Source organism: Rhinolophus sinicus, chromosome 3, assembly GCF_057876585.1.
Source record: "Rhinolophus sinicus isolate RSI-liver-muscle chromosome 3, RSI-T2T, whole genome shotgun sequence".
Taxonomy (NCBI): Eukaryota; Metazoa; Chordata; class Mammalia; order Chiroptera; family Rhinolophidae; genus Rhinolophus; species Rhinolophus sinicus.
The window spans coordinates 138,917,877-138,939,827 of NC_142503.1; the positions used below are offsets into that span (position 1 = coordinate 138,917,877).

The window sequence follows — 21,951 nt, forward strand, 5'->3', positions numbered from 1 at the left end:
CTGAATGAAGCTAAGTTACCAGAAATTCCTTGGCACAGTGTAGAAGAAATGATCCATAGACTTAGGGACAGAAAGATGTTGAAATGGATATATCATATGCAACTAGTTCATCTAGCTTCTAATTCTGTCTCCAAGAGGACCCAGAAGATGCTCTCTTCATTGAGAAATACATTGGTGAGGGAATACTTGGAAAGTACTACAGTGAGTGAACATCTTTTGCGAGCTAGCAGTAATGGTGGGAAATGATGCCATTAAAACGGACTCCCCGGTTTCAGTGGAGATGATGAGACTCCAGGTAGCAGAGTCAAAGTAGCAGCATTTAGAGACCAGGCAGACATGTTTCCACAATGTGCGGCAGCACCTCTGGTGCTCAAAGTGATATACCGCTCAGGGCAGTGAACAATATATTGAGGGATCCATTAGGCTGGAATAGATGGATTCAAGTCCTAGTTGGTGAAATAATCAAAATAATTCTATTTAGATTTAATGAACAGTGAGACACAACCTCCCATCTCCAGACAGAGTTAGCTTCCAGAACCCAAGCATCTGACTTGAGGAGGAGACCTAGAATCCATGGAGAAGGACTTTGTAAGGATGTAATAAGAACATAAACTATCCCTCCTAACCTTTCCTAAAGAGGTCTGTGATCATTACCAGGAGAATTATGCACCAGAGAAAGAAATACCTAGACCTGTGAGAGATTTTAATTGCTGCCTCTGAACTTACATAATTCCTGGGGGTCCAAAACATCCTAACAGTCTATCTGTCAAATTGGGGCTGATAGGAGTCAGGTGATAAATAGATAAAAGTTTGGCCTGGTTCCATCTCACTATGGACTCAGTGGGTCAATAACTCAAGCTGTGTTATTTCCTCAGTTTCTGAGTATATGGTTGGAATGAGAAAGAAAAGCAGTGTTTAGATTCTATGCAACAAAGTGTTACTAGACTTTCCAGACCAAGGTGATGATGACGACAGCTAATATTTATTGAGTGCTTATTATGTGCCAGGCATGGGCCAAGTGCTTAACATGTGTGATCTCATTTAATTCTCTCAAAAGGTTCTATTTGTTCTTGCTTTTATTATTTCCACTTTACAGATGAGGAAACTAAGAACTAGAAAGATTGATTAACTTGTCCAAAGTTAAACATCAGCTATGTTCAATCCAAGTTCTCTGACACCAAAGCCTATGCTTTCAATAATGGATCTCTACTGTCTTGTCTATGCCATGTCACATGGATATTGATTTACTAATTAATTAATTGAAAAATCACATTCAGCCATGTAAACCTCTAGCAATTGGTTTTCTCCTTCTGCTTTATTTTCTAGGCTGCTTTCGTGCTCTACGGATGCAGGCAGTCTGGTATTGGCAGATGGAAAAGGAAATCTTAAATGTCATATCACAGCAAACCCATTCAAGGTTGATTTGGTATCTGAAGAAGGGGTTATGATGAGCATAAACTTGCTAGGCCAATTGTACTTTGAGCATCTGCAGATTCCTCTCAAGCAAAGGTATTTTTGCACATTACTTGACACATAAAGATCTTAAGAAAGCCTGACTGTGAATACCAATTGCCTAAATAGACAATATACCACCATAGAAAATTTGTTTGCCTTATTTGCTGGAATATTGTTCTTAGAAATTTCATCTTTTCACCTGTGCAAGTGTATGCAGGCTTGATAACAAGAATGAATCCCAGACTTTTGCAAATGTGACACTCTTAACATCCTGTATGTTTGACTAATGGCATTCTCTACCCTCTGCACGCTTCTAAAAAACACTCTGTTGACTTGATAAATGTTAATGTATACTAACATCTTCAGAATTTCACTTTACCCCCTTACAATAACATGAGTTACCGTAGACTTATCTATGAAAAACACATGCTAAGTATAATTACACATATAATTAAAAGTAGAGAGGGAGAAAGATAATACCATGCTAACACTAATCAAAAGAAATTGAAAGTAGTTATATTAATTTCAGAAAGAGCAGATTTCAGAACCGGGAGTTATCAGGGGGAAAAAAAAAAGCATTACATAATGACAAAGGGGTCAGTTCTCTGAGAAGAATAGCAATTCTTAATGTGCATGTGCCTAACAGTGGAGCATCAAAATTCATGAGGCAAAACCGATAGAACTGCAAGAAGAGAAAGATGAATCCACTACTATATTAGAGACCTTAACAACTGTCTATCAGAAATGGACAAATCCAGCGAGAGAACATCAGAAAGGACACAGTTGAACTCAACGGCACCATCAATCAACGGGATGTAATTGACATCTATAGACTTCTTCACCCAACAACAGTGGGATACACATTCTTCTCAAGCTCATGTGGGACATTTACCAAGACCATATTTTGGGTCATAAAACATACCTTAACAAACTTAAAAGGTATGTTCCATGTTCATTGACAGGGAGACTCAATATGATCAAAATGTCAGTTCTTCCCAACTTGATCTACTGATTCAAAGCAATCCCAATCAAAATCCCAGCAAGTTATTTTGTGGATATTAGCAAACTGATTCTACAGTTTATGTGGAGAGGTAGAAGACCCAGAATACCAACTCTGTTGAAGAAGAACAAAGGAGAAGAACTGATACTACGCTACCTCAGGACTTACTGTAAAGCTACTGCAATCAAGACAGTGTGGTATGAGTGGTTGAATAGACAAATAGATTAATGGAACAAAATAGCCTAGAAATAGACCCACATAAATATACTGAACTGCTCTTTGACAAAGAAGCAAAAGCAGTAAAATGAAGCAAAGATAAGCTTTTCAAAAAACGGTCTGGAATGACTGGACAGCCACATACACAAAAATGAACCTAAACACAGACTTTATACCCTTCACAAAGATTAACTCAAAATGGATCATAGACCTAAATGTACAATGAAAAACTATAAAACTTCTAGAAGATAACGTAGAAAACGTAGATGACCTTGGGCATGGTGATGATTTCTTAGATAAAACACCAAAGGCATGATCCATGAAAGAAATAATTGATAAATTGGGCTTCATTAAAATATTGCTCTGTGATAAACAATGTCATGAAAATGAGAAGACAAGTCACAGACTGGGAGGAAATATTTGCAAAAGACACATCTGCTAAAGGACTGCTATCCAAAATATACAAAGAACTCTTAAAATTCAATGATAAGAAAATGAACAATGGGCAAAATACCTGAACAGACACCTCACCAAATAAGATACACAGATGGCAAGTAAGTAGATGAAAAGATGTTCAACATCATATGTCATTAGGGAATTGCAAATTAAAACAAGACACTGCACATCTATTAAAATGGCCAAAATCCAACACTGACAACAAAATGCTTGTGAGGATGTGGAACAACAGGAACTTACATTCATTGCTGGTGGGAATGGAAAAGGATAATTACTTTGGAAGACAGTTTCTTATAAAACTAACCCTACTCTTACTACACAATCCAGCAGTTATGCTCTTTGGTCATTAACCAAAGGAACTGAACACTAGTGTCCACAAGAAAACCTGCACATGATGTTGTAGCAGCTTTATTCATAATTGCCAACACTTGGAAGCAACCAAGATGTCCTCAGTTGGTGAAAGATAAATAAACTGTTACATCCAGATGATGGAATATTATTCAGCACCTAAAAAAAATGAACTATCAAGCCATGAAAAGACATGAATGAAACTTAAACACATATTACTAACTAATAGAAGCCAATCTGAAAAAGGCTACCTACTGTATGATTCCAGCTATATGAAATTCTGGAAAAAGGAAAACTATGGAGATAGTAAAAAGATTAGTGGTTGCCAGGGGTTAAGGTAGAGGGAGGGATGCATAGGCAGAGCACAGAAGATTTAGGGCAGTGAAACTACTCTGTAACTACAGTGGTAAATACAAGTCATTGTACATTTGTCAAAACTCACAGAATGTACACCACCAAGAGTGAACCCTACTACAAACTATGGACTTCAGGTGATAATGTGTCAGTGTAGGTTCATCAAATGTAACAAATGTACCCCTCAGGTGCAGGATGTTGATAGTGGGGGAGACTGTGGGTGTGAGGTGAGGGGGTATATGGGAACTCTGCACTTTCTGCTCAGTTTTGCTGTAAACATAAAACTCTAAAAAACAAATTTACTAATTCAAAAAATTAAAAGGCAATATACCAGCTGTCTCAAATTTCACCAAAATTTTTAACATATATAAGAAATCAAAAATTAATATGTGTAATATAGAAAGAACATATACAAATCAATAAGAAAAAGAACAAGCAAATAAAAATGGGTGATACAAACTGCAGCAATGCATATTAATATGATGAATATCAAGGTTTTTGAGTAAAAAAAGTATGTCACAAAAGAATATATACAGTGTATCTCTATTTGTATAAAAGTCTTTTTAAAAGGCAAAATCAAATAATATATGTTTGGGGATTCATACACTTGCGGCAATACTATAAAAAACAGCAAGAAGAGGTGGCCAGTTAGCTCAGTTGGTTAAAGCGCTGTGCTCTTAACAGCAAGTTTGCAGGTTCGATCCCCACATGGGTCACTGTGAGCTGTGCCCTCCACAACTAGATTGAAACAACTACTTGACTGGGAGCTGATGGGTCCTGGAAAAAAATGCTTAAAATAAATAAAAGTTTAAAAAAAACAGCAAGAAAATAATTTCACACAAAATTTAGTAAAGTGGTTACCTCTGGAGGGTGAGGAGAGGAGGCAGATGCATTTGAAGAGAGACACGCGGGAAACCCAGAGGAACAAGTCACTTCTGTTGTTTATGTTCACTGGTGGGCTCATAGTGGTTCCCTTTAGTATTATTCCTTAAACTCTGCACATACATTATGTACTCTTCTATATGCATGCTGTAGTCTATACTACAGAAAAAAATTAATGAATAACAAGTATGAATAGACAATTCACAGAAGAAGAAATGGGAATACCATTTAATGTATGAACAGGCAGTGTACATCGTTAATGATAGAAATTCAAATTGAAATGCATTATCTTTTCTAAAATTTAATATTGGCAAACATTTTTTAAAAATCCATGAAGTCTGGTATTGTCAATAGGGAGAAATGAGTACTCGAACACAACTGTGGGTGATAGAGTAAGTTATCACAATCATTCTGGAAGGCAGTGAGTTGTGCTGTCTGTACTAGGGCAACACTGGCTCAGGGGAGCTGTGTTCTGCTTTGCTGATACGTTTGTTTAAATATTATGAGCATGTATTACCTTTATAATAAAAGACTGATTTTTAAAGGGTTAAGAAAATTCAAATATATCTACATTTTTATAAGAAATCAAGCTATTTAATTAAAGTTCATAAATTCAATTTCACAAACTTATTTTTCTAATGATAATTAAAGGACATAATTTATGGAGTCTCAAGCGTTGAAAATGAAAATCTTTATCATTAAACAAAATTCTGTCAGTTTTGCCATACATGAAACAACTTTATTTATATTAAAACAGAACTACCAAAGAAAATGAAGAGGATGCATCAACTGATACCTCACAGGTAATCTAAATTCAGCAATTTGTCTTTTTTTTATCTTTTTCACCATCGTCATCAGTATGTGGCATATAATGGGTTCTGCTCTTCTCTTCTTCAATAGATGGATACTTGATGAATGCTCTACTACATATAAATGGGACCGCGTGTCTCTTGTGCTTGCCATATCATCTCATTGATTCTTTCATTCATGTATTTATTCATTTATAAAACAAAGAGTGCCTGCTTTGTGCCAGCCACAAAATATTATGCTAGGCAAGCAGAGTCAGCAGTGAACAAAACAATCGCAATGTGTCCTCAGGAAACCTAGACTCTATTGGGAAAGATGGACACTAAATAATTACAAGCATAGAGTGCTACAAAAGGGTGCTATAGGAGACCACAGCAAGGAACTTGACCAAGATGAGGGTCAGGAAAGAGCTCCTCAAGGAAATAATGTTAAAGCTGAAATTGATGCATGAGGATACAGTAGCTAGTGAAAAAGTTGGGGAAAACATTCCACATAGAGGGAATTGCATATTAAAAGATCTTGAGGTATGAAGGAGCACATTTGAAGAAATAAAACAAACATGTTTTAGCAGGCGAAAGGAAAGCAAAGGAAAAGGGGTGCTGTGTAGCAAGGCTAGAGAGATAGGCAGGGCAATTCTGTGAAGAACATGTAAAATTGTTTTATTCCACACACATTTGCTGAGTGCCTCCTATGCTAGGCACTGTTCAAAGAATTGGTGATACACCATTGAGCAAATCAAATATCCCCAATATCATGGAGCTTACATTCTTCTGAGTCATGTTAACCTTTTTGGACTTTAACCTAAGAGCAAAGGAAAACTATGCAAAGATTTTAAGCAGCCAGAGGTACATGGTTTGATTTCTATTTTAAAAGATTATTTTGACTGAATTATGGAACATGGACATTCTAGAAATCTTCTCTTTATCCAAAGCTACATGCATCTTCAAATGAGCCCTGACAGTAACTATGGCCACCAGGAATGGTGAAAAATATTTCCAGTGCAATAAGGACAAATGCATCTTCCTCTTGAGAACTAGCCCACCCTGGTGAGTGTGAGAGAGAATAGTTTTTCCATTTTCAAATATAGAAGACAGGACAACAAAGACATAGCCTTACACAGTTTTGTGACAATGTGTCAAATTAGCTTTTTGGAGACCTCTAATTAGATACTCCAGATAGTGATTCTGAGTCAAGAATCTGATGAAAGCTATGAAACATCTCTGTAGGAAAACAAAAAATTCAAACTGTTTGAGGGAGTTCACAGACTCTAAAGCCCACCCTTAGACCCCGGAATAATAATCCCTACATTAAAAATTCAAGTGTGATTTTTAAAAAAAAGGCTCACTTTGCAGAAGATTTAATTATGAAAAAACAACCTAGAAGTGGGCAAAGGGCTCATTTTTTAAAAAGAAATATGCATTTCACAAACATAACACAATTTTTTAAAAAAAACTTTTTCATTCTACCAGAGAATAGGAGACATTTATAAAGCTGAAAAGGTGGATAGCTCTAGATCAAAAAATTAGGAACCTGAGCAGCAGCCATCCCAATTGACTTCTCAAGCCAGTAGCAGGAACACAGCTAGTAGTTTAGCTGATTGAAGCGGGAAGAAGTGTCCATCTCAGCCAAAATCTTTGCTTAGTTACTTGATTCTAAATGTTTTGCCTCATGTGTTTACAAGGGAAAAAAAGAATGAAAAAAATATCTTACATATGTAAAGAGTGCATTTTTCAAAGTGCTTTCACATCATTTTGGCTCCTGCAAAGGTATTCATGTCAAATGGTGTGGTAGTTCCTCAAAAAATTAAACATTTAATTACAATGTGATCCAGCAATTCCATTTATGGGTATATATCTAAAAATGAAAGTAAGGACTCAAACAGATATCTGTATACCTATGTTCATCGCAGCATTATTCACAGTAGCCAAAAGGTGGAAGCAATCTGGCAATCCAAGTGTCATTGAAAGGTGAAGGCATACACAAAATGTGATACATACATACAATGGAATATTACTCAACTTTCATAAGGCAGAAAATTCTGACACATGCTACAAAATGGATGAATCTTGAAGACATTATACTAAGTAGAATAAGCCAGATACAAAGGACAAATACTATCTGATTCACTTGTAAGAGATAATCTAGAGTAGTCACATTCATAGCGGCAGGAAGTAGAATGGTGGTTGCCAGGAGCTGGGGGGTGGGAGAGATGTGAGTTATTGTTTAATGGGTGGAGAGGTTTAGTTTGGGAAGATGTAAAAGTTCTAGAGATAGATGGTGATGATGGTTGCACAACAGTATCAATGTATTTAATACCCCTGAACTGTGTACCTAAAAATGACTAAAATGATAAATTTTTTGTTATGTGTATTTTATCACAAAAAAAATTCATTTCAGCTATAGCTCATAAGGATGATTATTGGTATTTATATACAACACATCCAGTTTGTTAAATACACTGACATCACAAACTAGTCTTTTAAAAGATGAACTCATTTTCTCGTCTAATTTTTTAGTAACCCAAATTAAATGGGCTATTGTGGTACCCACATTAGTTACAATATATAAACTCGATCTGCTCATTTTTTTGTGCCAACAGCAAAATCAAGAGGATCTGGGCCTATGGGAGGAGAAATTCGGAACATTTGTGGATGTCAAAGTTAATGGTAAAATCGAAACTGGTACTGTGCTGAAACAGATCTTTCCCAAATGGCTAAATGTCTGTACTCAGAAGTCCCTTGAGCTTTGGCACCTAAACAAGTGACTCTATAAGGTGAACAGAAGTCTCACATTTGGGTCCCCTGCAACAAAGCAATAGTAATGACATGCCTTTTGTGGGGAGTAGAAAAGAAATATAGGCCTCAAGGAACTTAGGGTCTCATGGAGGGGCCTCTGTCAGCACACGTGCACTATTCAGAATATCAAACAGCTGCAAATTCCGCGTTCTGTTTTTATGAGTCAAGTGATGGGCAACGAAGTTCTGGAGCTCATCAGCTCCAGCACTCCAAGCCAGAGGTTCTCAGCCCTTTCCAGGGCTCGCCGTCATTCACATGAGCGTCACGTGCCTATCTGTGACGTTTCTCCCCAGGCTTGGGGCAGTGGGGAGGGGAGGTGTGTGCAGAGTTTGTCTCTTTAGGAGATACGTTTCAGATACTTGGGGCTTAAGTAGTTGGAAAAAATACTTTCTTCCTTCCTCCTCCCTACCCTATAGAATGACAGACCCAAACTCCTTGAGAATCCCTGTTCTAGCATGTATATAGCCCAGTATACGATCAGGACTGACAACATGCCCACATTTTATAAGCGGGGGCCCTCAGACTCTCCTTTCTATAATAACATCATCTTTTTTTACCGTCTCTGTAGCACCCCTGGTACATAAACTCCTCCGAGTAAGGATCATTTGATGTTGAATACTTTAACCTGAGTGAATTTAAGTCGATGTTATCTCTCCTAGTTACTTACATTTTCCCCATATCTCTAAAACAATTGGTCATTAAAGGACTTGGGTGAAAAGAAATTTACAGATCTACAAGCAGAGGGTATTTTGAGGAGCCGGGAAACGTTCTCCTGGTGCCCTGGACGCAGTAAGAAGAAACGATCAGGCAGAAGACACCCAGTCCTTCATCTAATGAAGATTAAAATTGCTCAATATTCTTTGCTTCCTAAAGCAAAGAAGTATGCAGTATATTTTAGAAAAATTTAGATTAGAAAAAAATCTAAACTTTGTAGCCATATTGTATAGATAAACAAGAGATTTACTGGGCTGCTCTGTCTATGGAGTAGCCTGCTTCTTGCCTCTCCTCTGCTTGAATAAACTTATCCTTGCTTTACGAGAGAGAGAGAGAGAGAGAGAGAGAGAGACTGACTTACTATAAATGAAGACACAGAGCTTCAGCACCCTGCTAAGGAAACATAACTCATAAATGACCAGAACTTTGCCTTGTATATTTTTGTATCCCCACACCTGAATACATCTTACATAGTCAGCACACATGATGTACTGATGGATCAGGGCAAGCTCAGGTCTCTTGATCCCAAGTCTCGTCATCTTGTTACACTCAGTTAACTGAATCTCCTTAACTGATTGTCCCATTGAGAAGCAAAACTCAGTCAATATCCTGGTCCCTACAGGTCCTGCATCAGTTGGTTTGGATTTCTCCTTGCATGGATTTGAGTATCTCTATGGGATCCCGCAACATGCAGACTCACACCAACTTAAAAATACTGGGTAAAGTAAAAACAATTCTTATAGGAAGCTCTGGTTTCTGGACTGGAAAAGTTTGTGAGATGTCTGAAGCAGTGCTAATATGTGCCTGGCCTTTTCCTCCGTGATATTGCTTATAAAGCTTTAAGAACCTTTCTTGAATGATTGCTCAAAACATTGGCTTTCATTTCAATTTTTTTTTTTTTTTTTTGGCAAAAATTAGACAATTATAAAAACTGTAATGCTGAACCTAAATATATAGAGGAAGTGAAAATACATTGCTGTTGTAGTTGAAGTAGGGGGCAGATTTTCATCACGCCACCTCCTGGGTTTTGCCCTCACCTCTCAAGGCCTCTCTGTAGAACTCTGGGAGAATACACTGTGAAAATCACTGACCTAGAAAAAAGGCTTTTACCAAAAAAGGACAGTGAGCCAGAGAATGGAAAAGTATGGCATCTCATGTCATCTTTGAGGGATCAGGGAGAATCATTTCGAACTAACACTTAACAAATAAATGCCAGAGGCATCAGACTAAGAGGAAGCAAAATCAAAGAGGAACAGTCTACTCAAGTTTGCCAGGTTCAGGTGCTGTTTAAATGACAAGCAGGCATGGTGACAAGTGCATCTGTAACATGCTGCTCTTACACTGACCTGAGCTCTGTGTTCCCCACCCCAATTCAGGTTCCCTACTCAGCGCTGTGGAAGCATGTTAGGACACTATCAGTTTGTTTCATTGGCAGAGAAATACAAAATTTGTCAGAGATACTTAATTGTGTGCTTGCCATTGTAAAGGATTCATAGGGAACAGCCCTCACCTCACAAGAGATATTCAGAAAAGATATTAAAGGCATGCCAATCACCACATGAGGAGATGCCAGAGGGATCACAGAAGGAGGATCATATTCATCCAGCTTGGATCAGGAAACCTTTAGGGAAGGGGTAAAAGTTGAGCCTTGAAAGATGCATAGGTTCCAAGTGATGGCAGAGGAGAATGGAACTATACTATTCCTTCATAATACACTTGTCATAGAATTGATGGTCATCCTTCTTGTGTGTTTCAGTGACGGGGAGGCTTACCGTCTTTATAACCTGGATGTCTATGGATATAAAATACATGACAAGATGGGAATTTATGGGTCCGTGCCTTATCTTCTGGCCCACAAACTGGGCAGGACTTTGGGCATTTTTTGGCTGAATTCCTCAGAAACACTAGTGGAGATCAATACAGAGCCTGCATTAAAGGTGAGTGACGGATTACGGTTGCAGGTCATACTTACTGAAGAAACAAAACCAGTGAAGTGTAGTCATAGCTCTGAGCTTTGCAGTGGCAGTTCTCTGCCACCGCCAGTCTTTGCAGTATCATCAGTGACAGTTAATAGTATGAACGGAAGGAACAGACTGTTACCCACACATATATGGATGTTATAGGTTAGAGGGAAATTTTTCATACCTTCATTCCTTTTCTAGTACACGCTGACCCAGATGGGCCCAGTTGCTGCTAAACAAGAGGTCAGATCGCGAACTGATGTGCACTGGATGTCAGAGAGTGGAATCATTGACGTTTTTCTGCTGACAGGGCCTACACCTTCTGACGTCTTCAAGCAGTACTCGTCCCTTACAGGTACTTGCATGTGAAAGTGCCAATTTTTTGTTCCATTACATGTCCTGTATCCCAAGTGTCATCACTGGAAGCTAATATTTGTTGTACATCACGTAGAACTTATAAACAACTTACCCAAGCTTTTAAGAAGCAAGCATTTCTCCTCCCTCCACCCTCATCCCGTTCAGCGTGGTTACCGTGTTGTACTGGGGCTAGAATTCTCCATTCTCTCATCTTTAACACTCACCATCTGCCTTCCTTGTAGCCTGTAACTCCTCGCTTTCTCTACCTTTATTTCAGATGACCAGTATACCCACCTTTTCTGTATTCTCTTAGCCCATCAGAACACACCACTGGCTTTAACACTAAAGCATCTGTCTTTAAAAGATACAAAAGATCATTTCAATTGGTGCAGAAAAAGCATTTGACAAAATCCACCACTATTTCATGATAAAAGCACTCAGAAGACTAGGAATAGATGGATACCTCCTCAACATAATAAAAAGCATTTATGAAAAATCCACAGCTAACATCATACTCAATGGTGAAAGACTGCAAGCTTGCCCCTAAAATCAGAAACAAGAGAGGCTGCCCATTTTCACTGCTGCTATTAAACACGGTAGTGGAGGTTCTATATAGAGCAATTAGGCTAGAAAAAGAAATAAAAGGTATCCAAAGTGGAAAAGAAGAAATAAAATTATCTCTTTTCGCAGATAATGTGATCCTGTGTGTTAGAAAATCCCAAAGAATCCACAAAAAACTAAAGCTAATAAACAAGTTTACTAAAGTTGCAGGGTACATGATCAACACGCAAAATCAGTTTTGTTTTTATACAACAGAAATGAACAATCTAAAAAAAGAAAATTAAGAAAACACTTTCATTTACAATAACATCTAAAAAAATAAAATACTTAGGAATAAATTTAACCAAGGAGATGAAAGACTTGTACACTGAAAAGTACAAAATATTCCTGAAAGAAATTAAAGAAGGCCTAAGTAAATGGAAAGATACCCAATGTTCATGGATTGGAAAACTTAATATTGTTAAGATGGCAATACTACTGAAACAATCTACAGATTCATGGCAATCTCTTCCAAAATTCCAATGGTCATTTTTGAAGAAATGGAAAAACTGACCTTCAAAGTCATATGGAATTGCAAAGGGCCCTGAATAGTCAAACAATCCTGAAAAAAAAAAAAAAATTTAAAGGACTCACACTTCCCAATTTTAAAACTAACTACCAAGTTAAAATAATCCAAATAAGTGTGGTACTGGTGTAAGGATAGACATAAACCAGTGGGATAGAATTGAAAGACTAGAAATAAACCCATACATCTATTGGCCAACTGATTTTCAACAAAGGTTTAAGATCATTCAGTGGGAAAGAATGGTCTCTTAAACACATAGTACTGGCACAATTGGGTAGTCACATGCAAAAGAATGAAGTTGGAACCCTACCTCACAACATATGCAAAAAAATGACTCAAAATGGATTGACATGGGAGCTAAAGCCATAAAACTCTTAAAAAAGAAAATAGGTAAATCTTCATTACCTTGAATTTGGCAACAGATTCTTAGATATGACACCAAAATCATGAGCAACAAGGGAAAAAAATAGATAAGTTGGACTTCATTAAAATTAAACAATTTTGTGCATCAAAGGATATTTTCAAGAAAGTGAAAAGGTAACCTACAGACTGGGAGAACATATTTGCAAAGTCATATATTTGATGAGGGTCTAGGATGCGGATTATATAAAGAACGCTTACAGCTCAGCAACAAAAAGATAACCCAGTTCTAAAATGGGCAAAGAACTTAAATAGACATATCTCCAAAGACATAGAAATGGATTAACAAGCACATGAAAAGATGCTCAACATCATTAGTCATTAGGAAAATGAAAATTAAAACCACAATGAGGTGCCACTTCCTACCCTCTAAGATGGCAAAATAAAAAAAAAAGAAAAGAAAAAAGGAAAATGTGTTGATGAAGGCATGGAGAAGTTGGAACCTCACGCATTGCTGGGGAAACTGCTGGGCTAAAATGGTTCAGCTGCTGTGGAAAGTTTGTCAGTTCCTCAAAAAGCTGAACATAGAATTACCATATGACCCAGTGTGATGGTTAATTTTATGTGTCAACTTGCCTAAGTCATGGTACCCAGATTTTTGGTTAAACACTAGTCTAGGTGTCACTGTGAAGGTTTTTTTTTTAGAGAAGATTAAGTTAAATCAGTTTGAGTAAAACAGATTACTCTCCATAAGGTGGGTGGGCTTCATCCAATCAATCAGTTGAAAGAAAGCCTTAAGAGAAAAGGACTGAGGTCCCCTAAAGAAAAAAGAATCTGTCTCCAGACTGCCTTCATTCTCCAGCTGCAACTTCAGCTCTTCCTTGGGGCTCCAGCGTGTTAGTCCGCCTTGCAAAGTTTACAGTTGCCAGCTGCCACAGTCACATAAACCTGTTCCTTAAAATCAATCATTCTCTGTGTGTGTGCTTATATATAAGTATATACACATATATACACAACCTATTGGTCCTGTTTCTCTGCAGAACCCTAGTACACCCAGCAATTCCACTCCTAGATATATTCCACTCCAAGGGGATTGAAAGCAAGGACTTTGAACATACACTTTCATGACATTGATCATTGCAGCACTTTCCTAATAACCAAAAGGTGGGAACAAACCAAGTGTCCATCAAAGATGAATGGATAAACAAAATGTGATGTATACATAAAATGGAATATTATTAAGCAGTAAGAAGGAATGAAGTTCTGATACATGCTGTAACGTGGATGAACCTTTAAAAAATTATGCACAATACAATGAGCCAGACACAAAAGAACAAATATTATATGATTCCACTTACAAGAAGTACTACAATAGGCAAATTCATAGAGGTAGAAAGTAGATTAGTGGTTACCATGGGCTGGAGAGTGAGAAGATTAATGGAAAGTTACTGCTTAATAGTTACAGAGTTTCTCTGCGGTGATATAAAAGATTTGGAAATAGTGGTGGTGATGCTTCCACTACATTGTGAATGTAATTAATGCCACTGAATTGCACACTTAAAATAGTTAAAATGACATTTCATGTTATATATTTTACCACAGTTTTTAAAAAGTGGTAATGTATATACCAAAAACATTGAATTGTATGCTCTAAGTGGGTAAATTGTGTGGTATGTGAGTTACAGCTCAATAAAGTTATTAAAAATAAAAGTACTGTTGCAGCACTACTGCTCATTCTATTGTTAAAAGTCCCTGAGTCTAGCCCATGTTTAAGGGAAGAGGAATTTGATTCCAGTTTTGATAGGGGGGACAAGGAATTTGTGGATATGCGAAGACACCCATATAGGAACAAGTACTGTCAGGCCCACCTACAGGCCCTTTCAACATTGTTATTATGGAGAATAAGTCCGGTTTATAGGAAAGTGCATCAAAATCACTGGGTCAGCCACCATGTTCAAAGAAATCCAATTTATAAGTTTATAGATTATCTGTTGATTCCCAAGGAGGATTTAACTCAACAATATCTTTCCTTCGTCTCCCTCCCAATATTGTTATGTCATAGTTTTTGGTTAAATCAGTAGTCAGTATTTACATTTTTTCAAAAGCTCAAGGGTGTTAGATACTTTATCCATTCAACTTTTTTCCCTGGAGACTTCCCTCCCAGATGACTCCATCCTGCTTCTATCAGGGCTGTTGCTCTTTTTTTTTTTTTTAATTTATTTTTTAAATTTATTGGGGTGACAATTGTTAGTAAAATTATAGATTTCAGGTGTACAATTCTGTATTACATCATCTATAAATCCCATTGTGTGTTCATCACCCAGAGTCAGTTCTCCTTCCATCACCATATATTTGATCCCCCTTACCCTCATCTCCAACCCCCCACCCCCCTTACCCTCTGAGGGCTGTTGCTGTTTAGGCTCCCTGCACAGCTGTCATCCTAGAACTTACGTTTGCCATTTTCTGGTGTTAGATCCATCCTCTCTTGGATCCCATGTTTTGTGTGTGTCTGATTTATTGCCTTGTTGTTTTTGTTCATTGTTTATTTGAATCATCTTCTTGTAGTTTCCTAAGAAAATACGCGTTAGAGGTACACTTTCTGCATCTTTGTGGATATGAAAACATCTTTTTTTCTGCCTTTATCCTTTATTGATAATTTGGCTAGCTAGATTGAAAATTATTTCTCTCAGAATTTTGAAGACATTTCTCTATTGTTTTCTATCTTCTTGCTCCAAAATCAGTTTGAATTATGTTCCTTTGTATATGATCTATCTTTTCTCTCTGAAATATCTTCTCTTTATCTCTAATATTCTAAGATTTCTAATATTCTGAAATTTTACAGCAAAATGCCTGATACAGACTTTTTTTTATAATCAATGAGCTGGGTATTAAATGTGGACTCTTACAACTTTAATTGTGTCCTTCAATTCTAGAAAACTATTCCTTTGATAATATCTTCCCTTCCTTCATCTCTTTGTACTCTACAGATTTCATCATCTCCTTTCCGTTTTTTGTCTATTTTCTGAGCAATTTTCTCAATTTTATCTTCTAGGCCTTCCATTTATACTATCCTATTTCTAATTTCTAAAAACTCTTTCTTATCCTCTGATCATTCTTGTTTCTAATATCTTCTGCTTGTTTTATGCTATCCTAGTCTTATTTTATGGGTATAATATCTTTTTTCCATCTCCCTGGAGACACTGATGTTTTGATATTGACTTTGGTTCCTTGTATTGTCCCTGTTTTCTCAGAGATCCTTTCATTCTATTTCTTTATGTTGGTCCCTCTAAATTTGGAGACTTTATTCAAATGTTGGGTGATCCTTGGCTATCAATGCATATTTAAGACTAAGGCTCTGCCTGGAAGCTCTGTGTGCCTGAGTCTTACCCTGGTATTGGGATGGAAGGGGACATGTACCTGTCTGCTAGTATTCTGGGAGCCGCGATGAGCTCTTCTCATCCGTCTTCCCTTCACAAGCCCTCTGGTAAGAGCTTCCCTGGCTTTGCTCCTCAGGTACCATCTCTCCCCTGCAGGCCACCTTCCCAAATTTATTGAAATTACTTCTCTCCCATTCTCTTTGTTCTTGTGGCTTTATTCCTTTTTTATTATTATTATTTTCCTCTGATATTAGTGGGACTTTCAGAGGGGAAAGAGATAAAAGTTCTCCCTATTATCAGTAAATGCTTTGATAATTTTCTGACTGTTCTTCCTGACTTCAGTCTCTCCCTTCAAATCAGTCCCAACACTGCTCTCTAACTTTTCTAAAACATAGCTCTGCTAAGGTTACATCTTGCGAGACTTTTGATACATTCCCATAAGAGAAGATTTAGAATTTCTAGCCTGAATCATAGGGCCCTTTACAAACTGGCCCACTCCAGTTTCATCTCGTACTTGTATCTCTCATAGTGTAACCACCTTGGAATATTGAATTTTCCTTAAGCTTATCTGCTCTGTCTTTTCTATTCCCTGTGCTTGAATCCTCTGTCCATTCTCTTTGTTTGGTGGACTCCTACTTATTCTTCAAGGTCCAAACCAAGGGTTACCATCTCATGAAGCCTTTCAAGATTCCACACTTCACAGCGGGTGGAATTTACTAATTGCTCTGTATTTCCACAGCACTCGGCTGACACCTTTAACGTAGCACTTACACCTCTGAGTAGAGCAATTTATCTACACACCTGCGTCATCAGCCTAATTGTTACTTTCTTGAGGGTAGAGAGTTTGCTTTCTTCATGATATTCTAAGTACCAAGCTTAGTGCTTGGCCCCTGTAGGCACTTAGGAAATGTTTATCGAATGTAGAATTATCACTGTGGTAGTAGTGGGCTCAGTTGTCCTCTTCCTCTTTTAGGCACACAAGCCATGCCCCCTCTCTTCTCCTTGGGGTACCATCAGTGCCGCTGGAACTATGAAAATGAACAGGATGTAAAGGCAGTGGATGCAGGATTTGACAAACATGACATTCCTTACGATGTCATGTGGTTGGACATAGAGCACACTGAGGGCAAAAGGTACTTCACCTGGGACAAGAAAAGATTCCCAAACCCCAAAAGGATGCAAGAGCTGCTCCGGAACAAAAAACGTAAGGTAAAATAAGCCAATACTTATGAACCTTTTCATTATAAAGCGTTTTTAAAACTTGCCTTCGCACATTAGTGGAGAACTATCTGACAATAAAAAGAAAATAAAAGTGGCCATGAAAATAGTACCTTCAAATGTAATTGAAACTGTGATAACAGAAAAGCAGTGGAGAAAAGGTGGTGCCGCCATGCATCCCTGGTTGTCTAAGTCCCCATAGGGGACAAGAGGCCTAGCGTTCAGGCCCGTTTGTTGTGGCCACCCTGTAGTGATGTGATGAATCCCCCTACCCATGCAAAATTTGGTTCTGATATCAAGATTGATGACATCACACTGGTACCAAGAGGGTGTGAATAGGTTAATTAGTCACATAGTGAGGCATTCTAAGGGGAGCTCGGCCGGCACCGGTGCTGGTTTGCAATTGGCTTGAAAGAGCTGGGAAAGGTGGTGAGAGGATTAGACTGGGATGGAGATTCCTTTACATACACCCGGGCTTGTGTAGTTTGAACTTTCTGCTAGCACCAAAGGAGGGAGGATTGGGGCTTTTTTTGTTGGGATACACAGATGTGGGCAAAAGAGTAAGAGAGTGGTAGGGCTCGCAGCTCTTAACAGTCTGTGAAAAACAAAGTCAGATTTTTTATGACACCATTTTTCCTGCATGCTTCCTCAATGGACTCCAGCTGTCAATGTGGCCAAGGAAAGAACTAAAATAGAAAATGGGTAGAGGCAAAAGATACTGGGAACTGTGTAATGCAAGGGTGGTAGTGGTAATATCAATACTGAAAAGAGGGAGTGAGAAAATGGAGAGAGGAAAAGGCAGGAGGACTCCATATGTATCATGGAAGTGGATCCCTGCAGTCTCTCCTTGAGATTAAAGTTGCCTTTTCAACCCATTCCGTTGATTCCCAAGCCTTTCACAAATGGCCAGAGCCAATCCCGTTAAATCCTAATTTCCCAATTAATATCTATGATTTATCAAGCACTTATTATGGGTCAGAGAGTAAGATAAAACACATTATTCCATCCAGCCATGACAAAATTATGAGGTAGATTTTGTTACCCCATTTTTCAGATGAAGAAACTGAGGTATAGAGTGATTTTTTGTATTTTGCACAAGGCACATAGTGAGTAAGTGGTAGGGCAAGAATCTGAATGCTGATCAGCCTGACTCTAGAACCTATATCCTTATAAGCAGTTATTTATCAAGGCCTTTGAATGTCTGAGGTCCTGTGCTAAAGATGAAGAGAATGTGGAGATGAGCTCCTTGGGGGTCTTACATTGAGTGGGGGAAAGGCAAGTATACAACAACCATAATGTAGGGCAGTAATGTAACAGTCAAAGAAAGGTCAGGGTCGGGGGTGGACCAAGAGAAGGTTGCATCCTTAAGGATGAATGTTTAGTGGAAAAGGGGAGAAGGGGAGAAGGGGGAGAGGGCAGTGCAGCCAGAGGCTGGAGCACCCAGTGGTATCTGGAAAGCAGCACACAGGCTGGTTTGACAAGCAAACAAGGCATGAGCAGGGCTGGAGTGATAGGGAATCTGGCCTTAGTATAGGCTGCTTTGCATGCATTTGGAGACATTAAAAGTTTTTGAATTAGGGGTTAATATGCAGAATATATAAACTTCTACAACTCAACAACCAAAAAAAAAAACAACTCAATTAAAAATTTGGAAAAGGACTTGATAGATATTTCTTCCAAGATATACAAATAGCCAACAAGTACATGAAAAGATGCTCAACATCACTAGTCATTAGGGAAATGCAAATCAAAACCACAGTGAGATGCCACTTTATACCATTAAGATGGCTACCACCAAAAAAAAAGGAAAGAAAGAAAAGAAAAACCCAGAAAATAGCAAGTGTTGATGAGGATGTAGAGAAATTGGAACACTTGTGAACTAATAGTGGAAATGTAAAATGGTATGACCACTATTGAAAACAGTATGGCAGTTCCTCAAAAACTTGAAAATAAAATTACCCTATGATCCAGCAATCCTACTTATGGGTATATACCCAAAAGAATCGAAAGGACCTGAGCAGAAATTTGTACACCTTGTTCATATCAGCGTTTATACACAATAGCCAAAAGGTAGAAGCATCCCAAGTGTCCATTAACAGATGACTGGTAAACAAAATAGAGCATATACATACAACGGGATATTATTCAGCCTTAAGGTAGGAAATTCTAACACATGCTACAACATAGATGAACCATGAGGACATTATGCTAAATGAAATAAGCCAGTCACTAAAAGACAAATACTACATGATTTGACTAATCTGCAAGACCTAGAATAGTCAAAATCACAGAGACAGAAAGAAGAATGGTGGCTGCCAAGGGCGTGGAGAAGGAGGGAATGTGGAGTTGTTCTTTAAGGGGTCTACAATTTCAGTTTTACAAGATAAAAAGAGCTCTGGACATTAATTGCACAACAATGTGAATGCACTTAACACTACTGAACTGCACCCTTAAAAATGATTAAATTTTATGTATACTTTAACACAATTAAAAATTTGTAAATAAAAGTTTTTGAGCAATGGAGAATTAAACTTGAGTATGCAGAGTTGAATGGATATGGAGAATGATGATCAGAAGGTTGTTTTAGCCAAATAAAATGGTTTTGAAGCCCTATACTAGGTGGAAATGATGGTGTTAGAAAGCCAGGGACAGACGCTAGACATGGAGCTATGATCACAGGTTTTCTCAAACCTCCTTCCTCAATATGCCTGTACTATTGGGTTTTGGATTTGCTGTTAACATGCTGTTCTCCTGTTTTCTTTAATGTTTGCTTTTGTCAGTGTTACCTTAGCCTCTAGATATCTAGGAAACAAGAACCTTGCCTGCTTAATCCTGTATGTATAGCACCCAGCACCGCAGACAGATAGAAGCTTAAAAAATGCTAGCTTCTAAGGAACATGTATTGGTTCAGCAGCAATCACTAGAAAGAAGGATTGGCCTGGTGTTGACATCAATTTATATTTCCATAAGCACATGAAAGGTTATAGGGCTTTACTGGTGTCTGAAATGTTTTAATACTAGTAGTAGTTGTTTCTGAGTAAAATTTGAACCCCAGAACTATGATGAAAACATAGCAATGAACATATGGCTCATATGAAACTAATGAGACTTTCAAACCTTTATGTCCTGACAGCTTGTGGTCATCAGTGACCCTCACATCAAGATTGATCCCGACTACTCAGTGTATGCGAAGGCCAAAGAGCAGGACTTTTTTGTGAGGAATCATGAAGGGGGAGACTTTGAAGGGGTGTGCTGGCCTGGTAAGATACTACGTCATATACTTATCATTTCCCTTGTTCAGTCTGAATTAATGGCGGTTTCATGGCCATCATTCTTATACCTTGTAGATGTCTCTTGATATATTCTAAGCACCTGTAGGAGGAGATGGTACTGCCTTCTTTTATAGCTTTCATAACATCTGGTACAGTGTACTTTGTATACATTTATCTCAGTCAATGAATGAATGAAAAACAAACAAGCAGACCTCAGCGGCATGCTATTTCTCTAAACAAATAAAAGTGAAAAGCCAAGGAATGAGAAAAGCAGAGGAGAAGAAAGACAAAGGGTCCTGCAGCCTCTCTCCCTGTGATTCCTCTTTGCCCTGTTAGCCCATAGTTTTGACTTCCCAGCCTTTCATGAGTGACTTCAGCTACCTCTGGCAATTCTGGATTCTTCATTTCAGAAACTATTAAACTTTAGTAGAGACTCCTCAAGGACAAAAGGAAATCACCACTCTATCATATCACAGCACTCTTATCACAAATCCATGCACTGTAGAGAAACTCCTTGCATTCCTTTTCCCGCCTTTTCCCACTTACGAACACTTCTCTGTTCTTTTTAAGAACAGAGAGGTGACTCCAGAATACTTGCCATCATTATTTGAGTTATCTTAGTGAGGGACAGGCCCTGTCTTGATATTTGTTCATTGGCATTCCCCTGGGCCTCTGGAGTTGAAAGACCTAGTGGCTGTCACTGCAGTCCAGCGTTGCCTTCATTGGCCTCTTGCCAGACCATGCCTCTCTGTCAGCTGGCTTTACATTTGATGTAAGGTGTCCATTGATTGCCTACCTTTCACATTTGATATTCTCCCTTACAGCACATTTTATCAGGAGGACCACTGTTCCTAATAGGCTGTCTACTCTTCTGCCTCTCTAGGTCTCTCCTGTTACCTGGATTTCACCAATCCCAAGGTCAGAGAATGGTATTCAAGTCTTTTCACTTTCTCTGCTTATCAGGTTTGTTTTTCATTTGTTTGCTCTAGTTACTTGAAATGATGAAAAAAGGGGAAAAAGTGAACGAATAGAACTACTCTGATTCATTGAGTAGCTCCTGATAAGTAATGCTTGTATGAAAAGACAAGGATGGCAACCACATTACGACTTTCGTGGTGCCGGGAAAGGTGCCATATGTATTATTACATGCACAAAAGCTGTGGTTTTTACCTCTAAAATAATAAACTCTATGATATATAAAAGTACTTAATAGAGATTTATTATATTTTCAAATTACTATATAAATTTTGTAT

The 21,951-nt window shown here is 38.1% G+C and overlaps 1 protein-coding gene across 4 annotated transcripts in view; it reads left to right on the top strand.

Moving 5' to 3' along the window:
* GANC (glucosidase alpha, neutral C) overlaps positions 1-21,951 on the top strand; it is a 62,117-nt gene that overhangs the window by 15,905 nt on the left and 24,261 nt on the right. For all 4 annotated transcript variants that reach the window (XM_019725410.3, XM_074327868.2, XM_074327867.2 and 1 more), the window contains 9 exons: positions 1,327-1,509; positions 5,469-5,514; positions 8,118-8,184; positions 9,650-9,746; positions 10,784-10,964; positions 11,190-11,343; positions 17,182-17,417; positions 20,560-20,686; positions 21,582-21,661. In XM_019725410.3, the coding sequence (XP_019580969.3) occupies positions 1,327-1,509; positions 5,469-5,514; positions 8,118-8,184; positions 9,650-9,746; positions 10,784-10,964; positions 11,190-11,343; positions 17,182-17,417; positions 20,560-20,686; positions 21,582-21,661 (1,171 nt within the window). The remainder of the gene's footprint in view (positions 1-1,326; positions 1,510-5,468; positions 5,515-8,117; positions 8,185-9,649; positions 9,747-10,783; positions 10,965-11,189; positions 11,344-17,181; positions 17,418-20,559; positions 20,687-21,581; positions 21,662-21,951) is intronic.